Here is a 27,860-nt window from a genome sequence, read left to right on the forward strand (position 1 = left end):
ACAACTCAGATTAGCTATAAAAGGAAAAACAGCTCAGATTCATACATCTTTAAACCCAATCTGATAGCTCAAAATTCTTATTTTATGCCGACAAATGTGTATGGAAATTGGAAAACACTTTTCTTTTTTATTCTTGAAGCCATTATGTATTAGTATATTCATAAAATATAAATTTAGTGTCATAATATTATAGATTATTAATGAAAATATTAACATCCTGAAAATGTGTAAATATGATCTGATTTTCTGCCGACAAAATGGAAATATAATCTCTTCACTACTTTTCAAATTATATTCATTTCCTAAGTATATACTCCCTTTGTTTTTAAATAATACATGTCTGGAGATTTTCACACTTTTTAATAAAACATATTAAAATTTACTTATTAGTGCATAGTTTTTTGTTATTTTATATTTCCTATATTTCTAAACCAATAAAATTTCAAGAAATACAATTAATGTTTTTGAGATTCACAATTATTCATAATTAGTTGACAAAAATTACATTGAAAATATGAAAAATACATCTGTTTGAAACAAAAAAAATTCCTAAAACATACATCTTAAAAAAACAGAGGGAGTAATGTATTTCATAATACACACACATATATATTAGCATCCTGATTCCCAAAGCTGTACAAATAGGCCCTTTTTGTTGCCAACTTTTTACCCAAAAGCAATGGCTTTTTGGTAATTAGTCAAAGGATGAAGGGCTCTATTAGCTATAGCCAAAATATAAACCATTTCTGTACAATAATACACATTTGGCCGGAACACATCGCCAAAGAAAAAAGACAGTGTCTGAATGGTTTCGTTAAGGCAAAAGAAGAAGCAAAATCCAGCAAAGCGAGCATGGAAGAGCTTCACAAACATGGTCAAGTCCAAACTCAGAGACATCGAGATCGCTGCAACGGTCAGAGAATCAACGGCTCGTGTCATTCGTTTCCTTTCTTGCCGTCTCATCGTTCCTTTCCGCACAAGGTACCTCGAAAACACTAGCTATTCAGACAAATACTACAGCCGCAGCAGCAGCAACCAAACTACTTCTCGGCGGTTTCTCAACTTCTTCTCTCGATCTCACACCAAAACCAAGCGTCGAAGCTATGCATACGATGACGATTACTCCCAGTTCTATCAATACCAAAACCAATCACGCTACGAAGGGACGAGTCAGAGCAAAGAGAAAGTAGTTCGGCGAAAAGAAGAGAAAGTTGTGAAGCGAAAAGAGGAGAAAGAAGAAGACGAAGAGGGGATGCCGGAGATTGCTGATTCGATGGAAGATGCGTGGAGGAGAGTGGTGGCTGCGTCGCCGCATTTGAGGGTTGACGAGAGAGCCGACGAGTTCATCTACAAGTTTAAAGAAAGTATGAAGATGGAGAAGGAAAGGTCGTTTCTTGAGTTTCAAGAAAGGTTAAAACGAAGTGCTTGATTAATTTCGCTAATCATGGTTTCATGCCTGTCTTCATGTTCTTATCTTGAAAGGATTGATTGAATTTTTCTGAGTAACTTCGTGTTCTCGTTCTTTCTTCTTTATTAAAATTTGGATAATTTCAAGTGTTAATTTTTTTTTTCTTTTTTTTTCTGATGTATTGTGAATACATATGGCTCACATATATTCAAGAAGTGGTAATGTACGCTTGAGGTGGTTAAAGATCATTCTTGATTAATGTTAATGTATAAACAGTTTCTTCTTACATATATATTCAAGAAGTGTTTTTTTTTTCTTGCCAGATTTTATGTCATTTTTATTGGCAAAAGAGTTTCCCTTTCTCTTCTTATTAAAAAGGTAAAATACAAAGAGGCAAAAAAAGGGAAAGGACAACTAAAGTTGGACCCAGAAGAGCAAATTCTATTTAAAGCTTCCATCACAAACAATGAATCATATGATGATGCATGCCAACTAATTCCACTCTCACATTCCTAAAGCTGCCTTCTTTACATCCTTCCATGAATTAATAATGGACTTATGGACTCTTGAGACCATATATAGTTTTATCTAAGAAATATTCCACAAAATATTTCACATATTAATTGATATTATAAATCTGTGAAAATAGTTCCTAGGTTTACTTTGGTTATGTTTTGGGATGCAAAAAAAAAAAAAGAAGCTAGAAGGTGATTTGTTTCTTACTGTGTTTAAGGCACAACCAAAACAAAAAAAAGCACTAGATGAGTGAACCGGGCACATACATACTGGTATCTGGATCATCTTCATCATCATAATCTGGTTCTGTAGATGGTCTGTTTCTCTTTGCATCTCTTGCCACTCCGTGTCCTCTCCCTTTCTTCGGTTTTCCCCTGTCAAACCCAAAATCATGTAAGCGATACAGACAGGTTATGTATGAACTTGGTAAAAGTAAGTAAGGTTTGGGAAACTAACTGTCCTGTGGACAATCCACCCTTGGATCTCCCTGGGCCCAATTCAGCTCGTCCATCTATAACATCATCAAGAGATTAAAGTGTCTAAACTGAACCATGACTAGGAGAAGTGAAGTCAGCTTTAATTAAAGTTGCATGGTTTACCTTCTCTTCCAACACCAAGTTCCTCAGCCTGAATACATATTACAGGAAACATTAACATACAAGTCTAAGAACACAAATGAAAAGAAACACTTTTTCCACTAATTATATCATCCACCTAAACTCTATATACTATAAAGGTAATCATTAGCTCTTTCGGCGGTGCTTTTATCACCAACCAATACAAGGTAACACACAAAAAAAAAAAAGAACGGTTTATGAAAATAAGAGAAGGTGACAAAACATACAGCAGGTGAGGTGACTGAGGATAATGAGAAGACTCTGTCTTCAGGCTGAAACTTTCTTGACCTCTTAGCACTACAAAGTAGGTTCATATAAAAGTCAATCCGTCACTTTACAAAATAAACATGCTAGAAACTCAAAACACTATGTAGAAAGCTACAGCAATCAATTGCAAATAAACAATGCGACAGAATCTTAGAGAGTGTCTACAAAGCAAAACCTGGCAGTGCTTTTGGAGGAAGAAAGGAAGCCTTCGAAACCCTTCAAGGCATTTCCTATATGGCTCGATTCTTGAAGATAGCTTGTCTCCAATTCATAAACCTAAACGACAAAAAAAAAAAAAAAAAAAAACCAAGTTGCAGTATCGAGAAATTCAAGATTCGAATTGACCAAAACTGACCTGCTTCTCGATGCTCCGTAAGTCTTGTCGAAGCTTCTCTCGCTTGTTCAAAAGAGAAGTGAGCATCGCACCAGGATCCCCCGAACCCTTTTGCCCTAACGACATTTTTCGAGATTAGTTTTTGCTAATAATTCGACGTTGCCTGATTTCAATCGATTACACAAGGAGATGAGATTGTGTGTTGGGTTGGGGTCGGGACGTTCCAAGGGTAAAGATTTTAATCTCGCGAATATGGATTTGCTTTTCTTTGTTCTGTTTCTTTAGTTTATCAAAAGTTCCATCGGAAAAGAAAAAAGATTTTGATTGGTGTAAAACTTTTTTTGGCAACAACAACTAAACCAATCTATGTGTTATCATTGTTGGACCTCAATCTAGATAAAGCCCATTAAAATAGGAGCCATAACCAACATTTGGCCCAGATTCCGTATGGTTAAGAGTGAAGAAACAAAATCAACAACCACCTCACCTCAGGATTTCGGCTTAGAAGTAAGTCCAAACGGAAGTCTATTTTCGAGGATTAATTCCAAACTCGACCAGACCAGGACCAGAGGCTGAGTTCATAGGATTATAGCAACGCTAGGTCAAAAAGAAGAAGAGATTTTTGGGATCACAACATCAAGAAGAAGAGAAAATATGCGGACAACAAGAAAAAGTAAGAGAGCCAGAAGAGAGAAGAGGACACGTTTTTCATACACACATATCTACCATCAACCTCGAACTCTTATCTTAGCAACCCATCAACCTCCTCCTTCCTTGTTAGTGTAGTTAATTCGATTGTAATCTATATTAGCTCTAAAACCCTTTTTAACATCAATATATATAAATCCAATTTCATCAACTTGAGTTTACTTGCATCTTAGTGTTCTAGAGATATCATTGTCCATAAAGTTCATCTTTCCTATTCTATTACAAACACTGCCAAATTTTATGATCTACGTTTTGACCCCATTTGTGAGGAAGAGATAAAATGAAATACATTCGTACTAAAAAATCCAACTTACGATTCATAAGCGTGATCATGGATCCCACGCGCACCCCTCCCATTTTCACCAAACCACAAAGCGACAATGTCGATCTTCCTACACTAAACTAATCATTTTTAACAAATATCACCTAAAAATGATCTTTCTTTGTGGATAGCTTTGACAGAATTCATTTAAGAGGATGTATTCAATTTAACATTTGATGTCACTACAACAAATATGTCTTTTCATAGCATACAGATAACGCTATTAAATAGTATTAATAGCGGTTTTACAAATGCTATGAAATAAGACGCTATAATAGAGTACCTATATACGATAGCGTTTTAGGAAGCCGCTATCGTAGAGTGGCCTTCCATAGCACAACATCTATGCTGTGGTACAGTTATTTATTACACATATTCTGTGCTATAGGAAATTGTAGAACAACTGTTCTTTATTGCTGTATTAAACTTACTAATAGCAATCAATTCGAATTATATTAAAATTTTTAATAACTTTTTATGATTGCTATATATATATTTAAAATAGCTATTTTCTGTTGTCATCAATTACTTTGTATTAGCACTTCATCGGTGCTATTCGATGATGGGTTGTAGCAGTGTTATTGAGTTATATATATATGAATGTTAGCTTATATTATGTGCTAGCAAGTTAGTGTATCATGACTTATTTTATATGCTATGTCGTGAAATTCTATTAACTTTTTGAACTAGAATAAATTTTTCAATAGAAATGTGATTTCTCCATAATGTGATTTCTCCAAGTCTCAAAATGTGATTTCTCCATAATAGAAACACAATATCATAATTAAGTTCGAAACAAAGAACATAAGTCTAATTTGCAACAAGCAGCATATGTTCATTAGTAATCTAAAGCAAGGAAAGTTGAAAACCATAGAGTTATTATTCCACCTCAAACGATGATAACTTTGTCTTCAGGCCATGCTATAGTGGTACCAATAGCATCCTCCATACACTCAACTGCAGACGTAGGCCTCCAAACGATGGCATCATTCACCTTGACTACATCAACCCACACACGAACTGCATTATTTCCCAACGGAACAAAATGCACTAACTGTTCTGGGTTGTTCGAAGACCAGCGTCCTTCTGCAACAACTACTTTCTGACCGGTAATGTCCAGTAGTTTGCACTTCTGACCCTCTTTCACAACCTGTATATGAGAATGATGTCTAATAGCATTAGCACCTTTAAATGATCACAACCTACTAATACACTTAAGGCTTACCTTCTGAGAGCTTGAAGGAGTTTGTGAAAATGGTTTTGAAATCTTAGCAGGAGCTGGGGGAGTGCGTACTTCTGACTGCGTATGAAGTGATGCTGGAGCTGGTGACTCTGTGTTTAAATTTTCGAATAAAACCCTGCTCACAGGCCATGCTACAAACGACTTCAAACAGTCACGAAGGCTTGAATGTTTTTCTGTTGGCCGCCAAAGAAAAGTCTCAGGTAGGGTAACTGCATCTATAAATACTTTAACAGCATTTGGTCCAAGAGGAAGACCATCCACCAAGGCTTTTGGATCACGAGACTCCCAACGACCTTCAGCAACTGTTTCTTCATCATCTGTTAGCCAATGTAGAAGTTTGCACTTGTTCATTTCTACTGTCTCTGGGCTCTGTCAAACAAATAAATCCAACATACAAAACACATAACTATATTTTACAAAATATAAACTTAGACCCGAAAATGAGATGAGGAAAGAAAACCTTACATTTGGAGATAACTCCTCCTCAAGAACAAGAACAGAATCCTGAGGCCACGCAACAGTTTCTCCTACAGCCTGTCCAATTGTGAAAAATTTCGGCGCGGGTCTCCAAAGAAAAGCATCTTCTTCAAATGCCGTCTCAATTACAACCTTAACTGAATTAGGGCCCAATGGTACATTGTTAACAAACTCCATTTCATCAGAAGACAGAACACGACCGTCGGCTACTTTGCACTCCTTGTCACACCAATCGTATAGAATACACTTAGGCTGCGGTGTGGTTTTGTTTACACTCTACAAATATTATTCAACACATCAGTTACATTCAGTTCAAGTTCACCAAGAATATTTATATTTGAACTACTACTTACTCTTTGTGCTGAATTTTCACCCTCTTCCGAGTCTGGACGCTGCAATTGACATAAATATTCGGTTACCATTTTGCAAAAATCAATAACCAAAGTACTGAGAGTCTTGCACACTTACTCGACTATTCATTTTTGCAAGAGCCTCTTGTAGTTCATGAACCTGCTTCTGCAACTTATTTTGTGTATGTTGCATTTCAGTCACATGCTTGCTCTTCACTTCAAACAAAGCAAGTTTGCTCACACTCATTCCTCTACCCATTGCCCTCAAGCGTCCAGGATTGTCGGGTCCTAAGATCTGAGTAAGAGTGTCTTGTTTTGGGTTTGATGATGATGATCCTGGATGATCATCAGCCTGAATAAACTCATTCGCCTTTTCCTGAAAATGTTCGAATTCTGTTCAAGTAGTTTAACTGTAAAGTAAAACTCAGAAACCAATAAAATAAAGAAACAACGATTTACTATTTTTTCAGCAGCATCTGTGTTTACTGCTGTTCCATCCTTTTTAGTTCTTGACTTGACCCAGACATTCAGCCTCGTCACTTCAGCGGGATCCGAGCTCTCTTTTTTCTACATTATGATTCAGTGTCTCTTATAAAAACCAATTTTATAAAAATAAAATTTGCATACAATTTGTAGGTAGAATACTTACTAAATCTTCTGCCAATCTAACCATTCCTTTACGGCTACATGTGTGAGGAATCTGCTTACGTCTTCTTTCCTTGTATGAATCGCTGACAGCCTATATAGAAGTGTTAAAATGCTGAAACTAAAAATGAAACTAAGTACAATTTCATACCTTGAACTCTTTACTAGTCTTCTCTTTCACAAACTTCCTCCACTCTGACAGCGGAATATTGTCTGGCCGCAACTTCAAACGCTCTGCGTGGTTATCAGCTTTAATAATCTGATTAACCAAGCGTGATTTAGAGGCCCTCCATATGCATCCCATCTGTTTCATAACAGCCGCTTTCTCGTACTCTCCATCCAGTTCAAACCGTAGCTACAATCACAAGAAAAGGTTAGAGTACTAAGACCAAAAAAAATTACAATGTTAATGAATACAATTACCTTAACAGATTTCCATAGAACAGTCTTCCGGTCCTCACCAATTTTTCTCCAATCATCTATGACCACAGGAACATGTTCCCTTACCAAGGGACCTAAGTAAGAAGACAGCTTAACTGATCCTTCTCCACAGGGTTCTCCAAGCTCTGTGAAATCAACTCTTATGCGTGCATTAGGATCTCTAGCAATATCTTTCATCTTCGTTGGTCCTCTGTGTTTCTTAGGCTGGGGCTGAACCATATCAGTATCATCATCACGACCCTTAGCACCTTGGGAATCTTTCTCGGGTTCTTTTTCTCCAGGCTGGGTTTCCTGATGTGTGTCTTCCTGATGTGTGTCTTCCTGCTGTGTGTCCTGAGTCATCGGTGTGTCTTCCTGCTGTGTGACTTCAGGCTGTTTGTCTTGAGGCAGTGTTTCCTCAATCCTTGTCTCATGCTGCGTCCCCTCAGGGTATATGGTGCCCACAAATTCAGGCGCAACATTTGGTAGAGTGTTCTTCCTCTTCTTTGTTGTCTTTCTCCCTTTAACCATGGCAATCCTACAAACAAACTCAAGGGAAACTCAACAATTAACTCAAAGTAAGACAGATTAGCTAATCCTACAAACAAACTCAAGGGAAACAGCAACCGCAAACAAGAATCAAAAATAGCTAAAAAATTAAAAAATAAATTCAATAATAAGTAATCAACCAAAAATGTCATGCAAAACACAGATTAGCTAATCAACTAAATCAAACGTATATTCCTTCACAATCATCTCTGACATTCTCAGCCTCATCTGATATGTCTTCTATACTCATATCCATATCCGATGGCAAAGGTCCTACATCTACTTGTCCAGCTTCTACTTTCTCATCACTGTATTTTCTACAAGGACCCTTCATTACTACATACCAACTCGATTCATCATTCTCCCTAGAGTAAAATATCTGTCTCGCTTGAGAAGCTAAAATAAATGGATCCTTTGCAAAGGATACGTGGCTGTGATTAAAATTAACCAGCGTAAAGCCATCCTCTACCTTCACACCGTTTCCTTTAACTGCCCACTCACACCTGAATATTGGGACGTAGAACGCATTGTAATCTAGTAATATAATATCAACTACTCTCCCATAGTAGGATACAACATCTACAACCTGCGCTGTGTCTCTTGCACTAGATCTACACATTGCTGTTGCCTCATAGTAAACCCCACTATTCTGACTTAGCCTATGCACAGACGTTGTATGAAACCGTAGGCCATTCACAATGTAGCCTGTATAAGATCTGGCTATAAGCCGAGGACCATAAGCCAGCCACTTCAGTGTCTCTTCCACATTTTCTTCATCAATAGGTATCTAAAAAATAATTAAAAAATGTCAGGTAGACTACATGGTTATAAATTCCACTAAAAACTAATACAGTAGAACATGCCTGTTGCTTTATCCACGCTGGGAAATTTTCAGTGTGCATACGCCATAAATAAGTTGCATCCCTACCACATCTACTATTTGAGTCTTGTAGATATTGTAAATGAGCACTTGCAAATGAAAAAAAAAACCACAGATTACATCAATACTTCCAAGTACTACGCATATGACTGAATAATAAACTAAGTACTGAGAGAAACTTACTCAACATATGGATCCACCATAGCCGTGTTCTGTATTACAGCTAGATGAGCTATTTTCTTATCCATATCAGTTAGAGTGAAAGAGCGGGCAGCTGATATAGGACGACCTTCAAGGATGGAGTGGCTCTCATACTCAGTGTTTCTGTCCTGTTTTTCTTCTACATTTGTGGTCGTTTTCAAGAAAGCCGAGCAGAACTTCATGCACTCATCTGCAAGATAAGACTCAGCTATACACCCCTCTGGTCTTGCTGTGTTTCTTACATAGTCTTTCAATACTTTCATGTACCTGTTTTAAATGAACATCAAATGTTAATAATAAGTCCATATGGAAGAAAAAAATTATTTAACAAGGAAGCATACCTTTCAAATGGATACATCCATCGGAAATGGACAGGGCCACCAAGCCGAGCCTCTCTTCCTAGATGCACACACAAGTGGACCATAATGTCGAAGAAACTAGGTGGCCAAAATCTTTCAAAAATGCATAGAGTCTCCACGATTTCATTTTCCATTTGCTGGAGTTGTTCCATATCAATCACTCGTTGGCAAAGAAGATTGAAGAAGGCACATAAGCGGAAAATGGCTACCCTAGGACCCTTAGGAAGTAAGCCCCTAATTGCTACTGGCAGCAGTTGTTGCATTAGGACGTGGTAATCATGGGATTTCAGTCCCATAACTTTACACTCCTCTAATGATACACAACTAGATATATTAGCACAATAGCCATCAGGACCCTTAAAATCAAAGAGCCGCTTACAGAATATCTGTTTCTCTGACTTTGACAAAGACCAAGGAGCTGCTGGGAGTAATGTCCTTTTACCCTGAGCTTTTGGATGCAAATCCTTCCTGATACCAAGACTTTGAAGATCCTTTCTAGCCTTTAGACCATCCTTTGAATTGCCACAATGTAACAATGTGGAAATCAAGCTTGCAGCCACATTCCTCTCCACATGCATAACGTCTATATTATGGCGCACAGGGAGCTCCTTCTCATGTCAAAAAAAAATAAAGAAATAATTTAGAACTTACTATATATAATAAAACAGTTACAAGATTGGAAGTTTTAACATACCTCCCAATATGGCAGTGTGAAAAATATCGAGCGTTTCTTCCATCTAGATAATTCCTCTTCGTCTTTGTCTTCTTGTTCTTCATCTTCATCAGATTCACTTACTTCTTCCTCGTTATCAGATGGTATGTCAACTCGAGCAGCTCTCTTTTTCCCAGTCTGTTTTCTATTACCAAAATCATTCTTGTAATTTCTCAGCACAAATGAGACATTCCTACCCGTGAGTATCCTTCCCTTAGTCCCATGTTCAGTTTTCCCATCAAACCAAGTCTTCTTTCCTCTGAAACTATGTAAGGGAGGCAAACATTTCCGGTGGCCCATAAATACAAATTTTCTGCCATGACTCAGCCACAAACTATCTGTGTGCTTCCCGCAAATAGGACAACCCATTCTACCCTTCACTTTACAACCAGCAAGATTCCCATAAGCTGGGAAATCACTAATAGTCCAGAGAAGCATTGCCCTAAGCGTAAAGGTTGACTTACTAACTGCATCGTAAGTTAACTCCCCTATGCACCACAACTGTTTTAAATCTTCTATAAGAGGTTCTAGGTATACATCTATACTATTACCCGGTTGATGCGGTCCTGGAATCAGCAGACTGAGCATGATGTTCTCCTCCTTCATACATAGGTCAGGAGCCATGTTGTAATTAACCAGTAACACAGGCCAACAACTGTATCGGGTGTTCTTCATACTAAAGGGATTAAACCCATCAGTTGAAAGCCCAAGTCGCAAGTTCCTCTCCTCTGCTGCGAACGAGGGATACTTGTCATTCATTGACTTCCAAGTAACAGAGTCTACTGGATGGCGCAGTTTCCCATCTGTGCTCTTGTTACTGAAATGCCATCGTAAATCCATTGCAACTTTCTCCGATCTGAACATCCTTTTCAGACGAGGTATTACTGGAAAATATCTCAAAACCTTCTGTGGAACACCCTTCTTGAATTCACCAGTGTGCATGTTGGTCTTCCATCTAGACGACTTGCATTTTGGGCAACTCTCAGCCTTCTGCAGCTTCTTTCTAAATAAGCAGCAGTCGTTCACACAAGCATGAATCTTTTGATATCCCATATCAAAAGATTTCAAAAACTTCTTGACATCATAAGTTGATGTGTGCAGCACATTGTCTTCAGGTAACATGTTTGGCAACGTTTGGAGTAAGTCATCAAAGCTCTTGTCTGACCACCCATTCTGAGACTTAATCCTAAACAATGAAACTACAGCTGATAGCTTGCTATGACTCGCACACGTTGGATACAAGGGGGTTTCAGCCTCTGCAAGTTTTGCTAAAAACTCATCTTCTTTCATGTCCTCACCCTCAACTGACTCACCTGACTGTGCCCCCCTAATAACTAAATCTTCATCTAAACATTTTGCTGCTTCGTATAAACTAAGGATCTCACCATTCCACAATCTATCTCTAGCTTCCACTACAGCAACAGAGTTATCTTCCCCATGGTGAAACCAATCCGGGCGTCCCTTGTAGGCGTCATCCATTCCATTTATAACCAAATGAGAGACAACCTCGTCACTTGTATGACGATCTAGATTGCGGCATCGGGCGCATGGACATACAATCTTCCCATTAACTTCTAACTTATCACTAACAGCATTGACAAAACCCCTAGCACCTCTCTCATACGCAGAATCAACTCTTAAGTACATGTAAATCAAACCAAAAAAAAAATCAGTTAAGACAGTAAGTGTTGAAATGCATAAACGGAACAGTTAAACAAATGTACATACCTGCATAAATGGACCCATGACTTGTCCAACATTGTTTGCTACAACCTAGTTGGGACCGTTGCGACAGTTCAAACAAGCGTACATGGTTCAAGCAGCAATTAAAACAAATTAATATTCAATGTGGTTACCGCAAACAACGAACTCATTCTATACAAGCATGAACAAAGTATTACAAAATGAGAAGTATATAGATGTGTCTAAATAAAATCTGTGATTTTAGGACAACTCTCAAACAACAAACGATGTCAATATATCACAAGATGCATATAAAATCTACATCTATATGCATCTAATCTATAAATAAAAAACGATGTCTATAATCTACATCTATATGCACCTAATCGATGATAAAAACGACGATGAACCCTTGGGAGAGTGATAGAGAAAATCGAAAACCTAACTAATGACAACAATGAGCAGAGCCAAAAACAACCTAATCAATAGACTTGAATCTATCGATGGAAGAACTCACTTTCAGTTTTGAAAATCGGATTGAAAGCGGCGGAGAACTCGAGGAGGGATGAATCACGGTGAGTTGGGCTGAATCGGAGGAGATGAGGGCCGAATCGGAGGAGATGAGGGCCGAATCGGAGTAGATTAGGGATGAATCGGAGGAGATGAGGGCTGAATCGGAGGTGAGCTTCTTGAGATTGGTGGTGAGCGAAGAGAAAGAGAGAGAGAGGAGAACGAAGAACGCGAAGAAGGAGAAAGAGAGAGAGTAGAAGGTTTTGTTTTTTTTTTAATGCTATTAAAACTATTGATTTGGCTAATTTGGCCGCGAAAACCATTTTTTTATTCTAAGTGTTGGCGCTAATTGTAAAAATGTGTCGGATTAGTGAGTTTTTAATTATCTTTTACTGATTTATGGGTATAGCATAATTTTAATGCTATAATATTATTACCCAGACTTCCAACAACCTTTTCATAGCAGTTACGAAAAATGTGCTATTATAATCTGCTATCAATACCCATATCTGTTGTAGTGTGTGATTTGATTTTTAATGGAGTTTTAGATGATTTTAATAAGTTACAGAGATTTAAGTGATTTTTGTTAAAGTACTCTAGAATATCACTTAAAACCATGGGATTTGAGTTTTAATTTTTTTAACTAAGAAACTCCACCCAAACACCCTAAAATCACCTCAAAACTTTAAAACTCCACAACTTAAAATATTTTCAATAACAGTGGATTTCAGAGTACTTTACGAAATGTCAAGTTCACTAATAGTGGATTTTAAATGAGTTTTTAAAATTCATGTTTGAATAACAGTGGATTTGTCATTTTAATACAAATCACCTAAAACTCTCGGTTGAATACACCCCTCTTAGTCCATTGTTCTTTGTTGTATCCAGTACTAATCTGCCGAATACGAAAGGCGGAACCAATAACAACGACAACGAAATAATTAAGATCCACTAACCAGTAAAATATTTTACTATGGTTATTAAAGAAAATGAAGTATAAAAAATTTAAAGAAATATTTTTAGTTATATTACTACTACAGTACCTTATTATTCCAAAATTAACATATAAAAGGAAAAATTACATAATAGTACCGATTTAAAGTAAAAAAAATACATTTTTATTTTATGTTTGGGTCTAATCGTTAAGATTTAAGCTTTTGTGTTTAGGAGATGGAGTTAAGTTAAAAGTTTAGGATGTTGACCAAAAAAAGAGCAAAAGTTTAGGATTTGAAGTAATTTAGTGATTTTATCTTTCAATTAGTGCTAATATAGTCATTTTTCTTGTGTGCCAATGTTATCATAATATTTTTTGGAGATTTAGTGTAATATACCCATTTGGGGTAAAAATTAGAGATTTACCATGAGAAGATTTAAAGGTAAATTACTGTAGTATTTTGGTATTAAACTTTCCAAATTGTCCCATGAGAAGATTTAAAGGTAAATTCTATTTCATACTTCAATTCATCTCTTTTCTGCATTTTCTTGTGACCTCCATTAATATGATTTATCACTCATCTTTTTATTTTCTTGTAATATATAATCTTTGTTCGGAAACTTTCTAGGCGCTACGCGGGCGGCGTTACCGATCCTAACGATTTATTTTAAATATCGGAAAAATCGGGAAATACACGGGGATAATTATTTTGTATTTTTCATCTATAGTAACCCAATTGCAATACCAAATTTTGTATATAATATATTTTTATGTAAAAACGTCATTGATACTAAGATTCATATATTTGTAAATATAGGAAAAAAAGTTGTCAATATTCTGTTGAATATTTTGTATACAGCCTAAACATACTAATCTCTTAATATGGTTGGTTTGAGAACAAGAACCACTTACATTGAATATTGAAGTTACCTTCTCCTTCTACATTAGCTATGGAATATATTAGATGTGTTCCAGATGGCGATAAAAGGCTATGCAGTGGTAAGGAGTTCCAATACTAATCTCTAGTTTTTATTTTCACATGTCTAGCACTAAATTGACTTCTCTGTTTTAACAGAACAGCTTTCATCAGCATAACAACGGTTGGTGTTTTTGGAACCAAACACCTTCTCATCATTTTGTGGTAAAGCACCACACATGTCTGCGCCCCTCATAAGAGCACTCATCTAAGCATTATAAGCTCAACAATCATGTGTGAAACTTCTTTTGGTAATTTCGCCGAACAGTTGGCGTGCTTTGATCTTATGGATCAACATATTGAGTATATCTAATGTGGGTATTTACAATGAAAAAAAGAAAATAAATCAGTAAATTAGAATATAAAAGAGAGAGCAAAGAGATATAGAGAAAGCTTGGAGAAGAAAGAGTCACCGAGAAGAAAGAGAATTAGGAAAGTAGATGGTAAGGGTAAAACGGGAAGATAATATAGTTTTTAAAGTTAAAGTTATAATGCAAAATAGATTTCAGTTTAAGTGTACTGATACAGATACACAGGTTTTCATATTTTTTGTGCTATCTAAGTCATTTACTCAAAATTTTATAAACAACCATTTACCATTAAAATGTGCTTGAAATATTTTTGAGATTATACTAACGAATAAATATTTAATTTGAATTAAGGCCAAAAGTCCAAAGTTCTCCTTATTCTGCAGTACATGAATAAGGTTCACTTCACACCATGGAGATCTAAGACTTCTATCTCTCTCATGTCTTGAAAAGCCTTAAAAAGATAGCACCCTGATAGTTGTTTCCATTTTCTTGACTATTCGTAATGCCTTCCGAAATCATGTGTGTTTTATGCGCTATTTTATGTGCTAACCACTTGTATTGCACGAAGGTTTAATCGCGCATAGTATGCTTTCGCTCAAGTGTTATCATATAAATCATGTGTTCGATACTTGGAAAATAGCAATACTAAAATTATGATCAGACATATATACACACACTTGGTCCATATACCAGCAACTGTTAGGATCGTCTCAAGTATTATATAGACCCTTGGCTAAAAACTATTTTCCCATACAATTTTTTTTCTAAAAATATGGACCCTAATCTGGGTTAGAAAAAATCAAAAATTGTAGTGGACCCTGTGCCAATGTACCCCCAGCACATGCCTAGAGCCGGGCCTAACTACTATAGTTTCGAACATTGTCAAATACACACACTTGGTCTATAATATTGTTTATGAAGTGATTTTGCTGATTTGTCATCTTCTCCATAATTGTAGCTAATTTTGCTTATTTGTCATATTCTTATTAGTTTTTAGATTAAATCATCAATTTATTAATTTAGATAATAGAAATATTTCGAAATTTCTAATTAACTAATTAATTTAAATAGTATAAGTATTTCAAAATTTCTAATTGGAATTATGATTATAATTATTTTAACTTTCACAAGATTCTTATTAGTTTTTCACTTAAATAATTAATTTATTAATTTTCAAACTTCTAATTGGAATTACAATTATAATTATTTTAAAGAAGTTAGGATCAATTATTATTTTCATATGATGTAAGATGTTTTAAACTTTATAGTTTCATATTTCTCGTTCATTCCAAGTTGTCTCAATTATAGTTTTTGACATCTATATTTATGTACTTTTGATATTTGTTTTCTTTTTGTTGGAGTTCTATGTTTTTCTTCTTTCTTTGAGTTTAAAAGACTATGAACAGATCGATTTTATTACATGGAGTTTAAATTATGAATTAGGTATTCTGAATTATTTCGGTAGTTATTTTACATGTATGTTTTACTATTGTTTAATCTATAAGAAAAATATGCTTTGATATTAAGTTTAGAGAGTTGTCTATGTAATCATGTTATGAACATCTGTTTAATGTTTAGTTTTCAAATGGCTAAAATGGATATATTTTTAATGAATAATTATATTTATCATTATATAATTAACCATAAATTACCTTCAATAATAAAACTATCATTATCTATTTTTCTTTTATTAAAAGTAAACTTATGAAATATTAAGATAAATCAATGTATGTATTGATCAAGTAAACCAATGAAATATTGTCATTATCTCAATTCGTTTTTTTAAAAAAAAATTCTTCTAAATTATCATCGAACTTAAGTTTTTTGTTTACTTTTATTAAATTTTTTTCTTACTTGGATTTTATGTGTGTTTAGTGTTTTGTTTTGATAATTTAATACATGTTTCTGATTCAAAAATACAAAGTAAACTTACTTTACTTTATAGTGTAGGATATTTTATATGTATCTAATAGTTATATAGCTTTCTTTTGTGTCTAAGAAAAGTAGACCAAAATAAAAAACGAAGAAAACTAAAATGATTAAAAATATTAAAAATAAGTTATCATGATATTCAAATCATAATACATATGTTAATAACTATTAGTAAAATGATTATATCTACATGTACAGACAAAACACCTAGTACCTAGTAGTTTAGGAAAATAAAAGTCAGAATGCTGTCAAATTTATTGGAACATGTTTTATAATTAGTGTCAAATGCATATGCTATTCATTCGATGCAGATAAAGCAATCAATTTATACAGTTGACAAAATAGTAAATTGTTTATTTTTCGTCGTGCGTTCCACATGAGTCGTTTTCACGAGCAGCGAGCAATATTATTTCATAAGAGGATTCTTCACAAGATTATAATTTTACGGTGGGGAATAAATTTTTTGAGATGTGTTTTGGAACGACAAACGACGTTACATTGTTCCAAGAGCTACAAAAAGTTAGGGATCCTTTATTCTTCCACTGTGACCACCACTATAAGATGACAAGGTAGACTCTTCTTTATGTCGATGTTGATGTATATATACGATTTTGATGATATAGGTTCGATTATTCCCTGGCGTCGAACTGATATACACCATTTGTAATAACAGTGGGATTATTAATCAAAGATAAAAATTGATATTCGAAACGTGTAAACCGTTAGATATTTTGTCACTGAAAAGTATTTATAATCACAAGTAAATCATTCGACCATTTTTATCATATGTTTTTAGTTGTTTTGGTTTGATATACGTTGTATTAACTTCACTATTTACATCACTCATAAGCTTTTATAACGTAACTATAAAAAATAATTTGTCTCAACTGCTTAAATTACTATATAGTTAATAAAAGTTATCATAAAATCTGAAAGCAGTATCTATATATATATCATAAATTAGAAAGCTGAATAAAATTTGATATTAGAATTATGTTAACAATATATTGTTAAACTTGTTAGATTTAAATTTTAAGCAAAAAAAACTTGTTAGATTTGTTTTCTTTTTCAATATTAACTTTGTTTCTTAAAAAAATACTATATTCTGGTTCTCAATGTGCACGTATATTTTTCTTTATGAATTAATTGAAAATTTAGAAGTTTTGATACAAAGTATAAACACAGTAATTTATATAATTTTGTACATGATTTTTATTTTTCAATTTTTTTTAACTAGCAGATGTTTTATACATTATAAAATTGGATTACTTTATACTATTTATTTCTTTGACAAACAACATTTTGTGTATTTATTTGATTTTAAATGTAACTTAAAATTAAGAAATTTTATTCTAACTAAATTCTAACTATATTGCCATATTTAAGCTTAAGCTTTTTATTACTAACACTTTCTTACAGAAACATATTTTTTTGATCATTAACACATAGTATAAAAGTCAAATATAAAATTGGACACACATTTATTTAAATATTTCTTTCATCATTAGACATCATCTGTTAAATCATATCCCCTATATATTAATAGAGAAACATTTTAAAAGTTATAACATGTAGTTTGTATTAATTAAAAAAGTGTTCTAGTAAATTATCACCTAATTTGAATGCTAATTTTACTTACGCGGCGGCTTGAGAATCAATTGAGAATTTTGTTGTCCAAAATTTAAACTGCTAGAGAATGTTACATTATATACTATGTCCATTATATACTATTCATTTATCAAATTGAAATTTATTATCTATTATTTCTTTAAATAAATACGAAATATTACCTAATATGATTAAAATATATATGACAATTAATGATTTTAAATAATAAAGATTGCTAAGAATCTGTATACTTTCTATCAATTTTGTTTAATTATTTATTATTAAAATGAATTACACAATTACATTTATCATATAATAAAATTTATATTTTTGTATATGTTGTATTTTGATTTTTTCAAAACGAGTATAAATTATTAAAACCATTAAAAGTCTCACATAAACTTTTGTGATTAATGTTTTAATTTTTTCTGTAATAAGATACAATGATTATAAAATGTGTTTATGTTTATATATATATATATATTTCATATCTTTTAAATTAAACTATACATCATATGAAAATACTTCCTTATTTTTTGGTATTTTCATTGGACATATAGTGAAAAGTTAATATTTTAATTTTGAAATCTTTATTTTTTAAATGATTATAAATTATAAAACCACTAAACATCCCAAATTAAAAAATAATTTGTTGGTGTGAAATTTTTTTACACAAATAATCATAAAATCATATGAGTAGAAACCTCATTTAATAAATATTTATATTAAAAGTATACTATATATCCACATTAATATCATTTAAATTTAATTATACATCATATACATAGATAAGATCGATTTTGATATATTTACCCTAAAATAATTGCGAACAAACAAGAGTAGTCGTTTGATTTATATATGCACGCCAATTTATTATATAATAGTAACTTATGGCGCAGTTATTTAATATATATTTATTATTTTATAATATGCAAAAAAACATAAAATAAGTACTAAATATAAAAATTTATTTTGCAGAAGGCCGAGATCTTAACCTAAGTATGTATATCTCTTTAATAATTTTAAATCTTAAACATTTCTAAATCTCAGCCCAAAAAAACAAACAAAAACAAAATAAGAATAAACTACAAAATTGTTCAAGGCTTAAAAATATTAATTCGATCAAGAATATAAAATTTATTCTTTGTACAATATTTCTTAAATAAATTTCATATAAATTTACCATGCGCAAAGCGCATGTCTTATCCTAGTTCATATATAAACCATTATATATAGAACTGTTAAAGATATCTTATGTTAAAAACATCAAAAGTATTATGATTTCTATATCACTTGTATTTTGTATCAGCAAAATTTAACCAGAAGGGGTTTCAAGTCAAACAACATATTAAATAAATATGTTTGTAATAATATACATTTTTCCCTTTTTTCTGTTTGATAACATGGGTCTATGACGGGCCGAGATCCAACTGATTAATACTCTAAGATCATTTCCGACCCCTCTCTATTTTCATCTCTATATTTTTTTCTAAAATAGAGAATCTTTATTATAGAGGTGGATTTGTTCCAATGTATACCTGTATAATAGAATTTCCTTATTTATAGAGGAAAATATAGATATGCTATTTCCACCTCTAAATATAGAGCCAAAAAGTAACATTTTTCTATATTTTCCTCTAAAATAGAGGAACTCTATTATAGAGACATACATTGAAGTAAATCTATCTCTATAATAGAGATCTCTATTTTAGAGGTAAAAATATAGAGCCATACATTGGAAATGCTCTAAGGTGTCCACCGGTTTTAGAGAGATCCAATTACTCGTAATGGGAATTAAATAGCTATATAATCTAACGATGCAAAGGATAAATCTGAGTTTGATCAAAACCCATGATATTTATCACTTTTTCAAATCCACCGTATCATTGGACCATGTTTGTGTGGTTAATAATATACATTTTCAAAGTATAACAAGATTAGAAACACAATATTGCATCTAAGTATGATTTTTTTTTAACCGGGTCTCGTAGTCTGGTGGTAAAGAAATCTTAGATGAGGTGTCCGTCATCACGAGTTTCGAGCCCCGGCCACAGCGAATTTAACATTGTTTCCGTTTGGCCTCCAGGACATTCCTCGGCAGTTCCGGTTGGACGCGGTGGGATAGTCGGAATAAGTGAGAGGTCCAGATACCTGGATTATCAAAAAAAAAGTATGATCTTTTTCAAATCTGATTTTATATGTTAAAATATTATTCATTTAATTACTTTTGTATCTATTAATATATATTGCAATCGAAAAGATTACATTTAGGATGATATTTAAATTTAATTTAAATGGGTTAATTTAACAAATAGCTGACTATGCTTATATCAGATTAACCTGGTGGAGATTTTTTTTTTTTTTGGTAAGCCGAGGCCTGGCTGCGAAGTTTGAACATCGCTTCTTCTAGTCTGGTCTCGCGGTCTGCATCAGGACAAAGACTAAACGCGTCAAAGTCCTCGATGTTTTTTGGAAACCGAGTAGATTTTTCTCGGAAGAAAGATATAAAAGAAGCACTTGGTTTTTCGGCCGAAGGGGGTATGGGGATGTACCTTGGACTACCTGAACAAATATGTGGCTCGAAGATGAAGGTGTTCTCCTTTGTACAAGATCGGCTCAACGGCCGAACAAACAATTGGTCATCAAGACTGCTCTCGAAAGGGGGAAAAGAAGTTCAGATTAAATCAGTGGCTCAGGCGGTTCCGACATATGTTATGTCATGCTACTTGCTCCCACAAGGCATTACTGATAAGATGAAGAGTACGACCTCGAATTTTTGGTGGAGCTCTAAACAAAACAGCGGAGGTTTACATTGGATAGCATGGGACGAGATCTGTATCCCCAAAGATTTGGGGGGACTAGGTTTTCGAGATTTCCATGACTTCAATATAGCGCTTCTTGCAAAACAATTGTGGAGACTAATTCATTATCCAAAATCTTTACTGGCACGTGTTTTAAAAGGAAGGTATTACAATACAATTTCTCCGCTAGAAGACCGACGGACATACTCACCATCATATGGATGGCGTAGCATCATGGCAGCGAAACCCCTACTCATATCTGGATTACGAAAAACTATTGGTTCGGGTCGCGATACGAGAGTTTGGAGCGATCCTTGGATTCCGGACTCAGTGGCTAGACCTCCAAAACCTGCCGAACATATTGTCTACAGACTTCCCCAACTCCTTGTTCAGTCTTTTATTAAGAATGATACCAAGGAGTGGGATATACCACTCTTACGGGAATTTTTCCATCCAGATGATATCCCCTTGATCCTTGGGCTAAAACCTTCTCGATCATTGACCCCGGATGGATTCGTTTGGAATCACACAAAATCTGGAGTTTACTCAGTCAAGACCGGTTATGACCTCCTCCAATCGACCAAACGGAGCCATACACATGTAGGAGTTCGAGAACCGAGTTTCACGTGTCTACAAAGCCATGCATGGAAGACCAAGGCTCCAAGCAAGATGAAGCATTTTCTGTGGCAGGCTATCTCAGGCTGTGTGGCGACGACAGAGAGACTCACTTATAGACACCTGGGCACCGATAGGAGTTGTCCTAGATGTGCTGCCCCAGTGGAGTCGATTAATCATCTTCTTTTTGAATGCCCTCCTGCTCTGCAGGTGTGGGCTTTATCGGACTATCCGTCCCTTCCGGGTTACTTCCCGAGTACATCTATTTACCAAAACATGAACTTTCTGTTTTGTAAGAGAAAAGAGGTGTCTCCCATGAGACCACAATTCGATACCTTCCCATGGATCTGTTGGTACATTTGGAAGGCGAGGAACGACAAACTCTTCAACGGGAAAGTCGTATCCCCGATGGATACTCTCCAGCACGCGTCACTTGAGGCAGAATGTTGGAGGAAAGCTAATGAAAAGGAGGAAGAAAATGAAGAACATGACGATCCCCCTCCTACAGAGGTGGGAATAGTGCCCCCTTGGATACCTCAAATCCCTACCTGTCAAATCGATGCTTCATGGATCGATCATGGCAGCGTCAGTGGATTAGGGTGGAGTCTAAAGGATCAAATGGGCTATGAAGTCTTTGGTCTACGGGCATGTAATAGGAGCCTCTCAGCCTTACATGCTGAGATGGAAGGGTTACTCTGGGCAGCCTCATGTATGAGAAACATGAGGATGACCACAATGAGGTTCGAGACAGATTGCACGGATCTAGTGGATATGATCACAAACCCGGAGGAGTGGCCTGCATTTGTAGCAGAGATTGAGCTATTTCGGAGCCTCCAGGAGGATTTCGAGGATATAAGAGTGTCTTATATTCCGAGAAATCGGAATGGACGGACGGACGCTTTAGCAAAAGATGCAAGAAAGAGAGGATATATCTTTTCCCATATAGATCAGACCCGGTCAGACGGATGTGCTCCTCGGAGAATCGGCTCGTCTAACCACCACTTGATCTAATGAAGATGGGCAGCTGACAAAAAAAAAAAAAAAAGAAAAACAAAATTACCGAAAAAGTGGAAATGGCAACAAATTCCACAACACCGGCTGGTAATAGCCCCACATCCAGTCATTAAGACAAGACATATCGTTTTTGATGAGTTGATTACTTCAACAGACACTTTTTATATTTTTGTATCACGTTTAGACACTTGCCACATGAGAGGCACTTTTCCACTCTCTCCCCCCAAGTGATTTGTCATTCCTATCTTTTTGCCCGAGTTAAGGGCTTTCTATGCCTGAGTTAATTTTAATATTTTTTTATTCCCATTTTGTGGGGACCAGTTTGATCGAGCAAACGTGTTTCCTTTGTTGAGACATTGAGGTTTCTGCTTGGGTTTATGAGACAATTTTAGACCGTCAGATGTAGAGGGATCGAACGGACACTTTTCATGTGTTTTGAAAAAGTAGGTCATCTTCCATAAATGCATATTATCTGTGGTCGCCAAGCAGGAGGCCAACTAGCTGCAGCTGTAGTTTGAGAAAGGTGACTCCTTTGGTGTCCTTTTGGGCAAATTACCTGTTTTTTACATGATAAAAAACGTTGTAATATAATTTTTCTTGTGCTCTGTCCGTTAACTTTTACGAATCTGTGTTTTTTTCGAAGGAAAGAACGTCGAAGATGGACGAACAATGTTTGGTTCTTAGCGGCGCCTGGGTTTGTGGAGATGGAGGTAACTGGGATTTCGTCATAGAGAAGCATCGAATGGGTCGTATGGTGGCTGTATACGACGGTATTGGATGTAAGGAGCTTGAGGCTAACGTACTACGGGAGTTTGGAGTAGACGATTCGCGGTTTGGTGTTGCATTGAGCTACTGGCCACCAACAAGCTTGGAGCTTGCAACCGGGATTAAGACCCCACCGGTGTTGATAACTAGCGACGGCACTGTGAAGTATTTCTGCAAGCATCTGAAAGTGAAAGGTGGGATGAATTTGTTTGCTCATTTTACGGAGAACCCCCCGGTTGTGGACAGCGAATTCGTGGACGATTCTGGGTTGGGGTTCGTGTCACCAGATGTTGCTAAGTTTTCGACTGGTTCATCTAAAAGGAGTTACGTCTCATCAGCTGCTTCAAAAACTAAGGTCATAAACCTCGTGGAAGACGAGGAATTTGCAAGGGAGATTGAGAGGGTGGAAAAAGATGTGATTAGTGGGGTCACAGTTAGAGGAGAAAGCAGTGTCCTCAGTTCTGGAGGTAACGATGAAGGAGATGTCCTACTTGACGAGATAGAACTGAGGCCGAGAGGCTACGACGAGGAGTTTTGGAAGCCGTTGTTGGAAGGGGACTACAAAGGTTCCAATGCTGTTAACGTAGTGTTCAACGAAGAAGAGATTTTAGCGGGTCTGAATAGAAGATCAGGGCCGAGAACTTATGCAGATGTTGGCGGTTCAAGGGGTGGTGATAGCAACGGAAACACACCAAAGCCCGAGGACTATAACCCTTGGATGGGCGGTGGTAGCGGCGGAGCTCGTGTTGACGACTTGGGAGAGCGACCAACCCGCAAACTCGATGATGTTGACGACGACGAGTTCGACATACCTCCCATGTTTGATGACACAGAGTACGATGTTTCAAAAATCCCAGACATGGATGTTGGAGATCATTATGGCGAAATAGCTGTTGGAAAAGTTTTTGGAAGCAAGGAGGATTGTCAGATTGCTTTGGCAATCTATGCTATAAAGAAGCAGTTTAGGTACACGCAAACTAGGACCAAGGTTGATTCTTTTGTGGTTGAGTGCCCTGACAAGAGGTGTGATTGGCGTGTGACTGCTCATGAGATCCGTGGATGTGGATACTATGAGATAAGGAAGGCTAAACTTGAGCATCTCTGCCCTATTGAGTTTCGACAAGGTTACAAGAGCAGAGCAACTTCTAGAGTAATTGCCGCTGTTTACAAAGCAAAGTTTGGAAACCCCGGGAAAGCTCCTGTTGCTCGGGATTTACAGAAACTCCTTTTGGAAGACCTACGTGTGAATGCATCTTATATGACGTGCTACAGGGCGAAAGAAAAAGCGATAATTGGTGTGCGTGGCACTGATGAGGATGCATACGCCAAGCTCCCTGAGTATCTTTACATGTTAAAGCTTGCAAATCCTGGTACAGTAGCTGACTTGGAAACAGACGTCGACGATGATGGTGATGAACGTTTTCTTTATCTCTTCCTAGCATTTGGTGCTTCCATAAGTGGATTTCGAAAGCTTAGGCATGTGTTGGTTATTGATGGTACCCATCTAAGCGGCAAATACAAGGGGGTGTTGTTGACGGCAAGTGGCCAGGATGCTAATTTTCAGATTTTCCCCCTTGCTTTTGCAATTGTGGATGCTGAGGATGAGGATGCGTGGACATGGTTTTTGCAAAAAGTGGAGAGGATTCTTAGTGATTCCCCAACTCTCGCCATAATCTCTGACAGGGCCGTGAGTATTGCCAATGCTGTGAGTAAGATCTATCCCCAAGCCAAGCATGGAGCTTGCATAGTACACTTGGCTAGGAACGTGAATTCGAGGTATTCAAGTAAGCACCTTGCTGAGTTGGTGACTAAGACAGCGATGGCTCACATGCCACGTGAGTACAAGGAACTGTATGGGAAGGTCAGGTCAACAAACAGTGCTTGTGGTGTGTATCTTGGGAAAATTGGAACTGCTCGTTGGTCAAGATGTAATTTCCCCGGAGACAGATATAACATCATGACCAGCAATATTGCTGAGCAGCTAAACAATGCCCTATTGGAAGGGAGGGGAGCTAACATTCTTGAGTTGGTTAAGTTCATACAGAGGATGATGACCAGGTGGTTTAGTGCTCGTCGGAAGAAGGCAGCTAAACACACTGGAGGTGTAACTGTTGAGGTTGACAAAGAGATGACGAAAAACATGGCGACTGTCAATGGAAGTTACATAAATTCTGTTAATGAGTGGACTTGTCAGGTGCTGGGTAAGTTTGGGAGATCTGACAAGGTGATGCTAGCCGAGAGAAAGTGTAGCTGCAAGTATTTTGACCATATCAAAATACCATGTGGTCATGCTATTCTTGCAGCCAACGGACTTGGGGTGTCTACGGAGACACTATGCGGTCATTGGTATAAGACATCGGTTTGGAGGGAGACCTATGCAGGTGAGATAACTCCTGAAGAAGACCCTAGGGATGTTGACTTACCAGATGAAGTAAGGGAGCAGGTTGTATACCCCCCCATGACGAAGTTGCAGCCCGGGCGTCGTCGCAAGGCACGGAAAACCTCCATTGGAGAGTTCAGGGTCTGTAACTCCTCTGTTTCTGTTGACTATGTTGTTGCATCCACTGATATTTTTTTTTTAATTGTTGTAGGCACCGAAGAAGAAGGAGAGTAAGAACAGATGTGGTAGGTGTGGAGGCTTTGGTCACAACCGAACCAACTGCGTTCGCCCCATTTAGCATTTGTGGCTGTGTGGGTTTTATTTTTGGAACAAGTTGGTTGTTCTTTTTTAGACGGTTTTTTTCCGGAATGTTGCTGTTCTCCTTTTTGGTACTAGCTGGGGAGACCTGATGCTAATTTTATTTGGAATTTACAATCCCAAAATCAAGTTTTGTTTTTTTTGGGGGGTTATGTTTTGTTGAACTTGTTTTGGAGACACCAAACATTATATTTTGGAACACCCATGCGTTGATGGCCCTTTGTTTCGTTACTATTGCCTTTGAAGATAAGATTTGAAACAAAGTTGGTTGACAGTGTTTTCCTTTTTTCTAGACAATTACCTGTTTAGAAAATGTTCCTTTGTCTATATCACCCTTTCTGATTGTCTATGTGTTTGTGTTGACAAATGGTAAACGTATTAGAAGATCGGTTAGTTTATTTGTTTTTTTGTGGACGTGGACGAGTTGTTGTTCGCATATCCTGTCCATATAATTTAATTGATGATTTTTAACAGAGAAGAGTAATAAGAAACTGAAGCAAAAGTTCATAAAAGACTGCTTTGAAATTGTTTTTCAGGTAGAAACACAATGATAGATACCCTAACAACTCATGCCGAAGATTACAAAAGTAGGTGGTTTGGGAGTTCACATGATGAAGATAACCTTCAGTTGGCAATCCTAGAGTATATCCAAGCCATAGTGCCTAGGGCAAACGCTGCGACTGCTATGTTTGTCAAAGGGTTGCTCCCACCATAGGCCATGCTAGGCGATGTAATAGTATCTTCGGTGGTCAAAGTTGAGTTCTCCTTGGTCTTACTGTTCTCTGTGTTTGCAGCCATTAGGAGTTTGATTTCTTGAATGGTTTGGTCGATTTGCTTCGCCTGGTTTTCAAATCGTCTGGCGGTTTGCATCTTGAAAGAGTCGACATCTACTTTCAGTTGTGAGTGTTTTTCATCGACACTGGTTACCTCGTCCAGAATTGCTTCGTCCACCCATTTGAACAAATGATGCTCGCTTTTCCTCTGTTAATGAAGTGAATTTTTAGATCTGACTAACTACAGTTGTGAATTTTGGTAACAGAACTAGGCAATTTTATCGTTTATCTTACCTTTACACCAATCTCGCACCGATAGAACCTGCGGAAAAGATTCTCCTTCGTCTGAGCGCCGAATGTAGTCACATCCGCTCCACACCAACATCTTTTGGGAATTCCGGTTGTTTGACGGCCGGTATGAGACCTTGAGGATGAAGTGGAAGAGCTCATGGCAATTTTTATTCTGGTTGTTAATGGAAGAGTAGTGTCGCTGTTTGTAGATTCGCTACTATTTCTTAGGGATTTGTAGGTCTCGAAGACTTTGTTGAATCGAATAGTTTGTTGAAGTCCGTCTTTGTTTTTTAAAATATTAAATTATCGTGGAGTAAAATTATTTTTTGATGAACTCCTTCTTGCTGATTTTGATAAGATTATGTTCTTCCGTTGTGGACGTGGAATAAAAGTAACACTACATTTTTTTTTGGTTATTCTTTCGGCACAAACAGTTACTAAAATTTTTAGTCTAAACAGGAACGCATAAACTTCAGGAAGTCGTAATGTTTGCGTTAACTACAACCCTTGCATTAGCTAAACAACAGAATAAGAACATTAAGTACTCCGAGAACCCCATAAAATTTCACAAATTCTGGGGAGAAAAAAGGAAGAGAAGGGATTTGGATTCATCTCGTCTGTGATTTCATGCATAGTACGCTGGAAGGACCAAAGTCTTGTAGATGTCCATAGCGAACTGCATGCGTATGTTGTCCACAATCTTGTCGGTGATGCCTGCCATTCCAGGAGGTGGATCACCATGAGCGTGCAACTCTAGGAACTTCATCGTCACAGGGCCGCAGTCGCCAGAGCGGTGGTTGACGTAGATATCTGTAATACGGGTGCAGACAAACGGCTTCACACCTGCGAATTGGGTAAGCTCACACATGGCTACTTTCTTAACAAGGTAAGGGAGGGAAGCAAGGATCGGTTTCATCCACTTAGCCATGCGTCTTACGCCA

At 36.4% G+C, this 27,860-nt stretch overlaps 4 protein-coding genes across 6 annotated transcripts; 1 reads left to right on the forward strand and 3 right to left on the reverse strand.

Moving 5' to 3' along the window:
- Nucleotides 1-805: 805 nt before the first annotated feature.
- LOC130511959 (uncharacterized) lies at nt 806-1,694 on the forward strand. Its single transcript, XM_057009922.1, has one exon. The coding sequence runs from the start codon at nt 806-808 to the stop codon at nt 1,427-1,429; it is 624 nt and encodes a 207-aa protein (XP_056865902.1). The 3' UTR covers nt 1,430-1,694.
- On the reverse strand, nt 1,307-3,460 carry LOC130511960 (uncharacterized). Of its 3 annotated transcripts, none has more exons than XM_057009924.1 (7): nt 3,164-3,460; nt 2,984-3,084; nt 2,769-2,838; nt 2,524-2,551; nt 2,381-2,435; nt 2,191-2,298; nt 1,307-1,942 (listed from the first exon to the last, which is right to left on the reverse strand). In XM_057009924.1, exons 1-7 carry the CDS (start codon nt 3,266-3,268, stop codon nt 1,936-1,938), a joined length of 474 nt encoding a protein of 157 aa, XP_056865904.1. In that variant the 5' UTR covers nt 3,269-3,460; the 3' UTR covers nt 1,307-1,935. The 3 variants fall into 3 exon arrangements, with proteins under 3 accessions (XP_056865904.1, XP_056865905.1, XP_056865903.1); XM_057009925.1 differs by having other exon boundaries at nt 1,307-1,996; XM_057009923.1 differs by lacking the exon at nt 1,307-1,942 and having other exon boundaries at nt 2,005-2,298; nt 3,164-3,458.
- Nucleotides 3,461-4,913: 1,453 nt separating this feature from the next.
- On the reverse strand, nt 4,914-12,715 carry LOC130511707 (uncharacterized). The gene is made up of 12 exons (XM_057009128.1): nt 11,737-12,715; nt 9,991-11,644; nt 9,279-9,904; nt 8,920-9,204; nt 7,311-7,845; nt 7,039-7,242; nt 6,892-6,981; nt 6,702-6,809; nt 6,361-6,618; nt 6,246-6,284; nt 5,398-6,168; nt 4,914-5,322 (listed from the first exon to the last, which is right to left on the reverse strand). Exons 1-11 carry the CDS (start codon nt 11,766-11,768, stop codon nt 5,788-5,790), a joined length of 4,212 nt encoding a protein of 1,403 aa, XP_056865108.1. The 5' UTR covers nt 11,769-12,715; the 3' UTR covers nt 4,914-5,322; nt 5,398-5,787.
- A 13,764-nt stretch (nt 12,716-26,479) lies between these two features.
- On the reverse strand, nt 26,480-27,078 carry LOC130511385 (uncharacterized protein At4g04775-like). Its single transcript, XM_057008347.1, has 2 exons — nt 26,923-27,078; nt 26,480-26,836 (listed from the first exon to the last, which is right to left on the reverse strand). Exons 1-2 carry the CDS (start codon nt 27,076-27,078, stop codon nt 26,480-26,482), a joined length of 513 nt encoding a protein of 170 aa, XP_056864327.1.
- Nucleotides 27,079-27,860: the final 782 nt, after the last annotated feature.

Source organism: Raphanus sativus, chromosome 4, assembly GCF_000801105.2.
Source record: "Raphanus sativus cultivar WK10039 chromosome 4, ASM80110v3, whole genome shotgun sequence".
In the NCBI taxonomy this organism is placed as follows: Eukaryota; Viridiplantae; Streptophyta; class Magnoliopsida; order Brassicales; family Brassicaceae; genus Raphanus; species Raphanus sativus.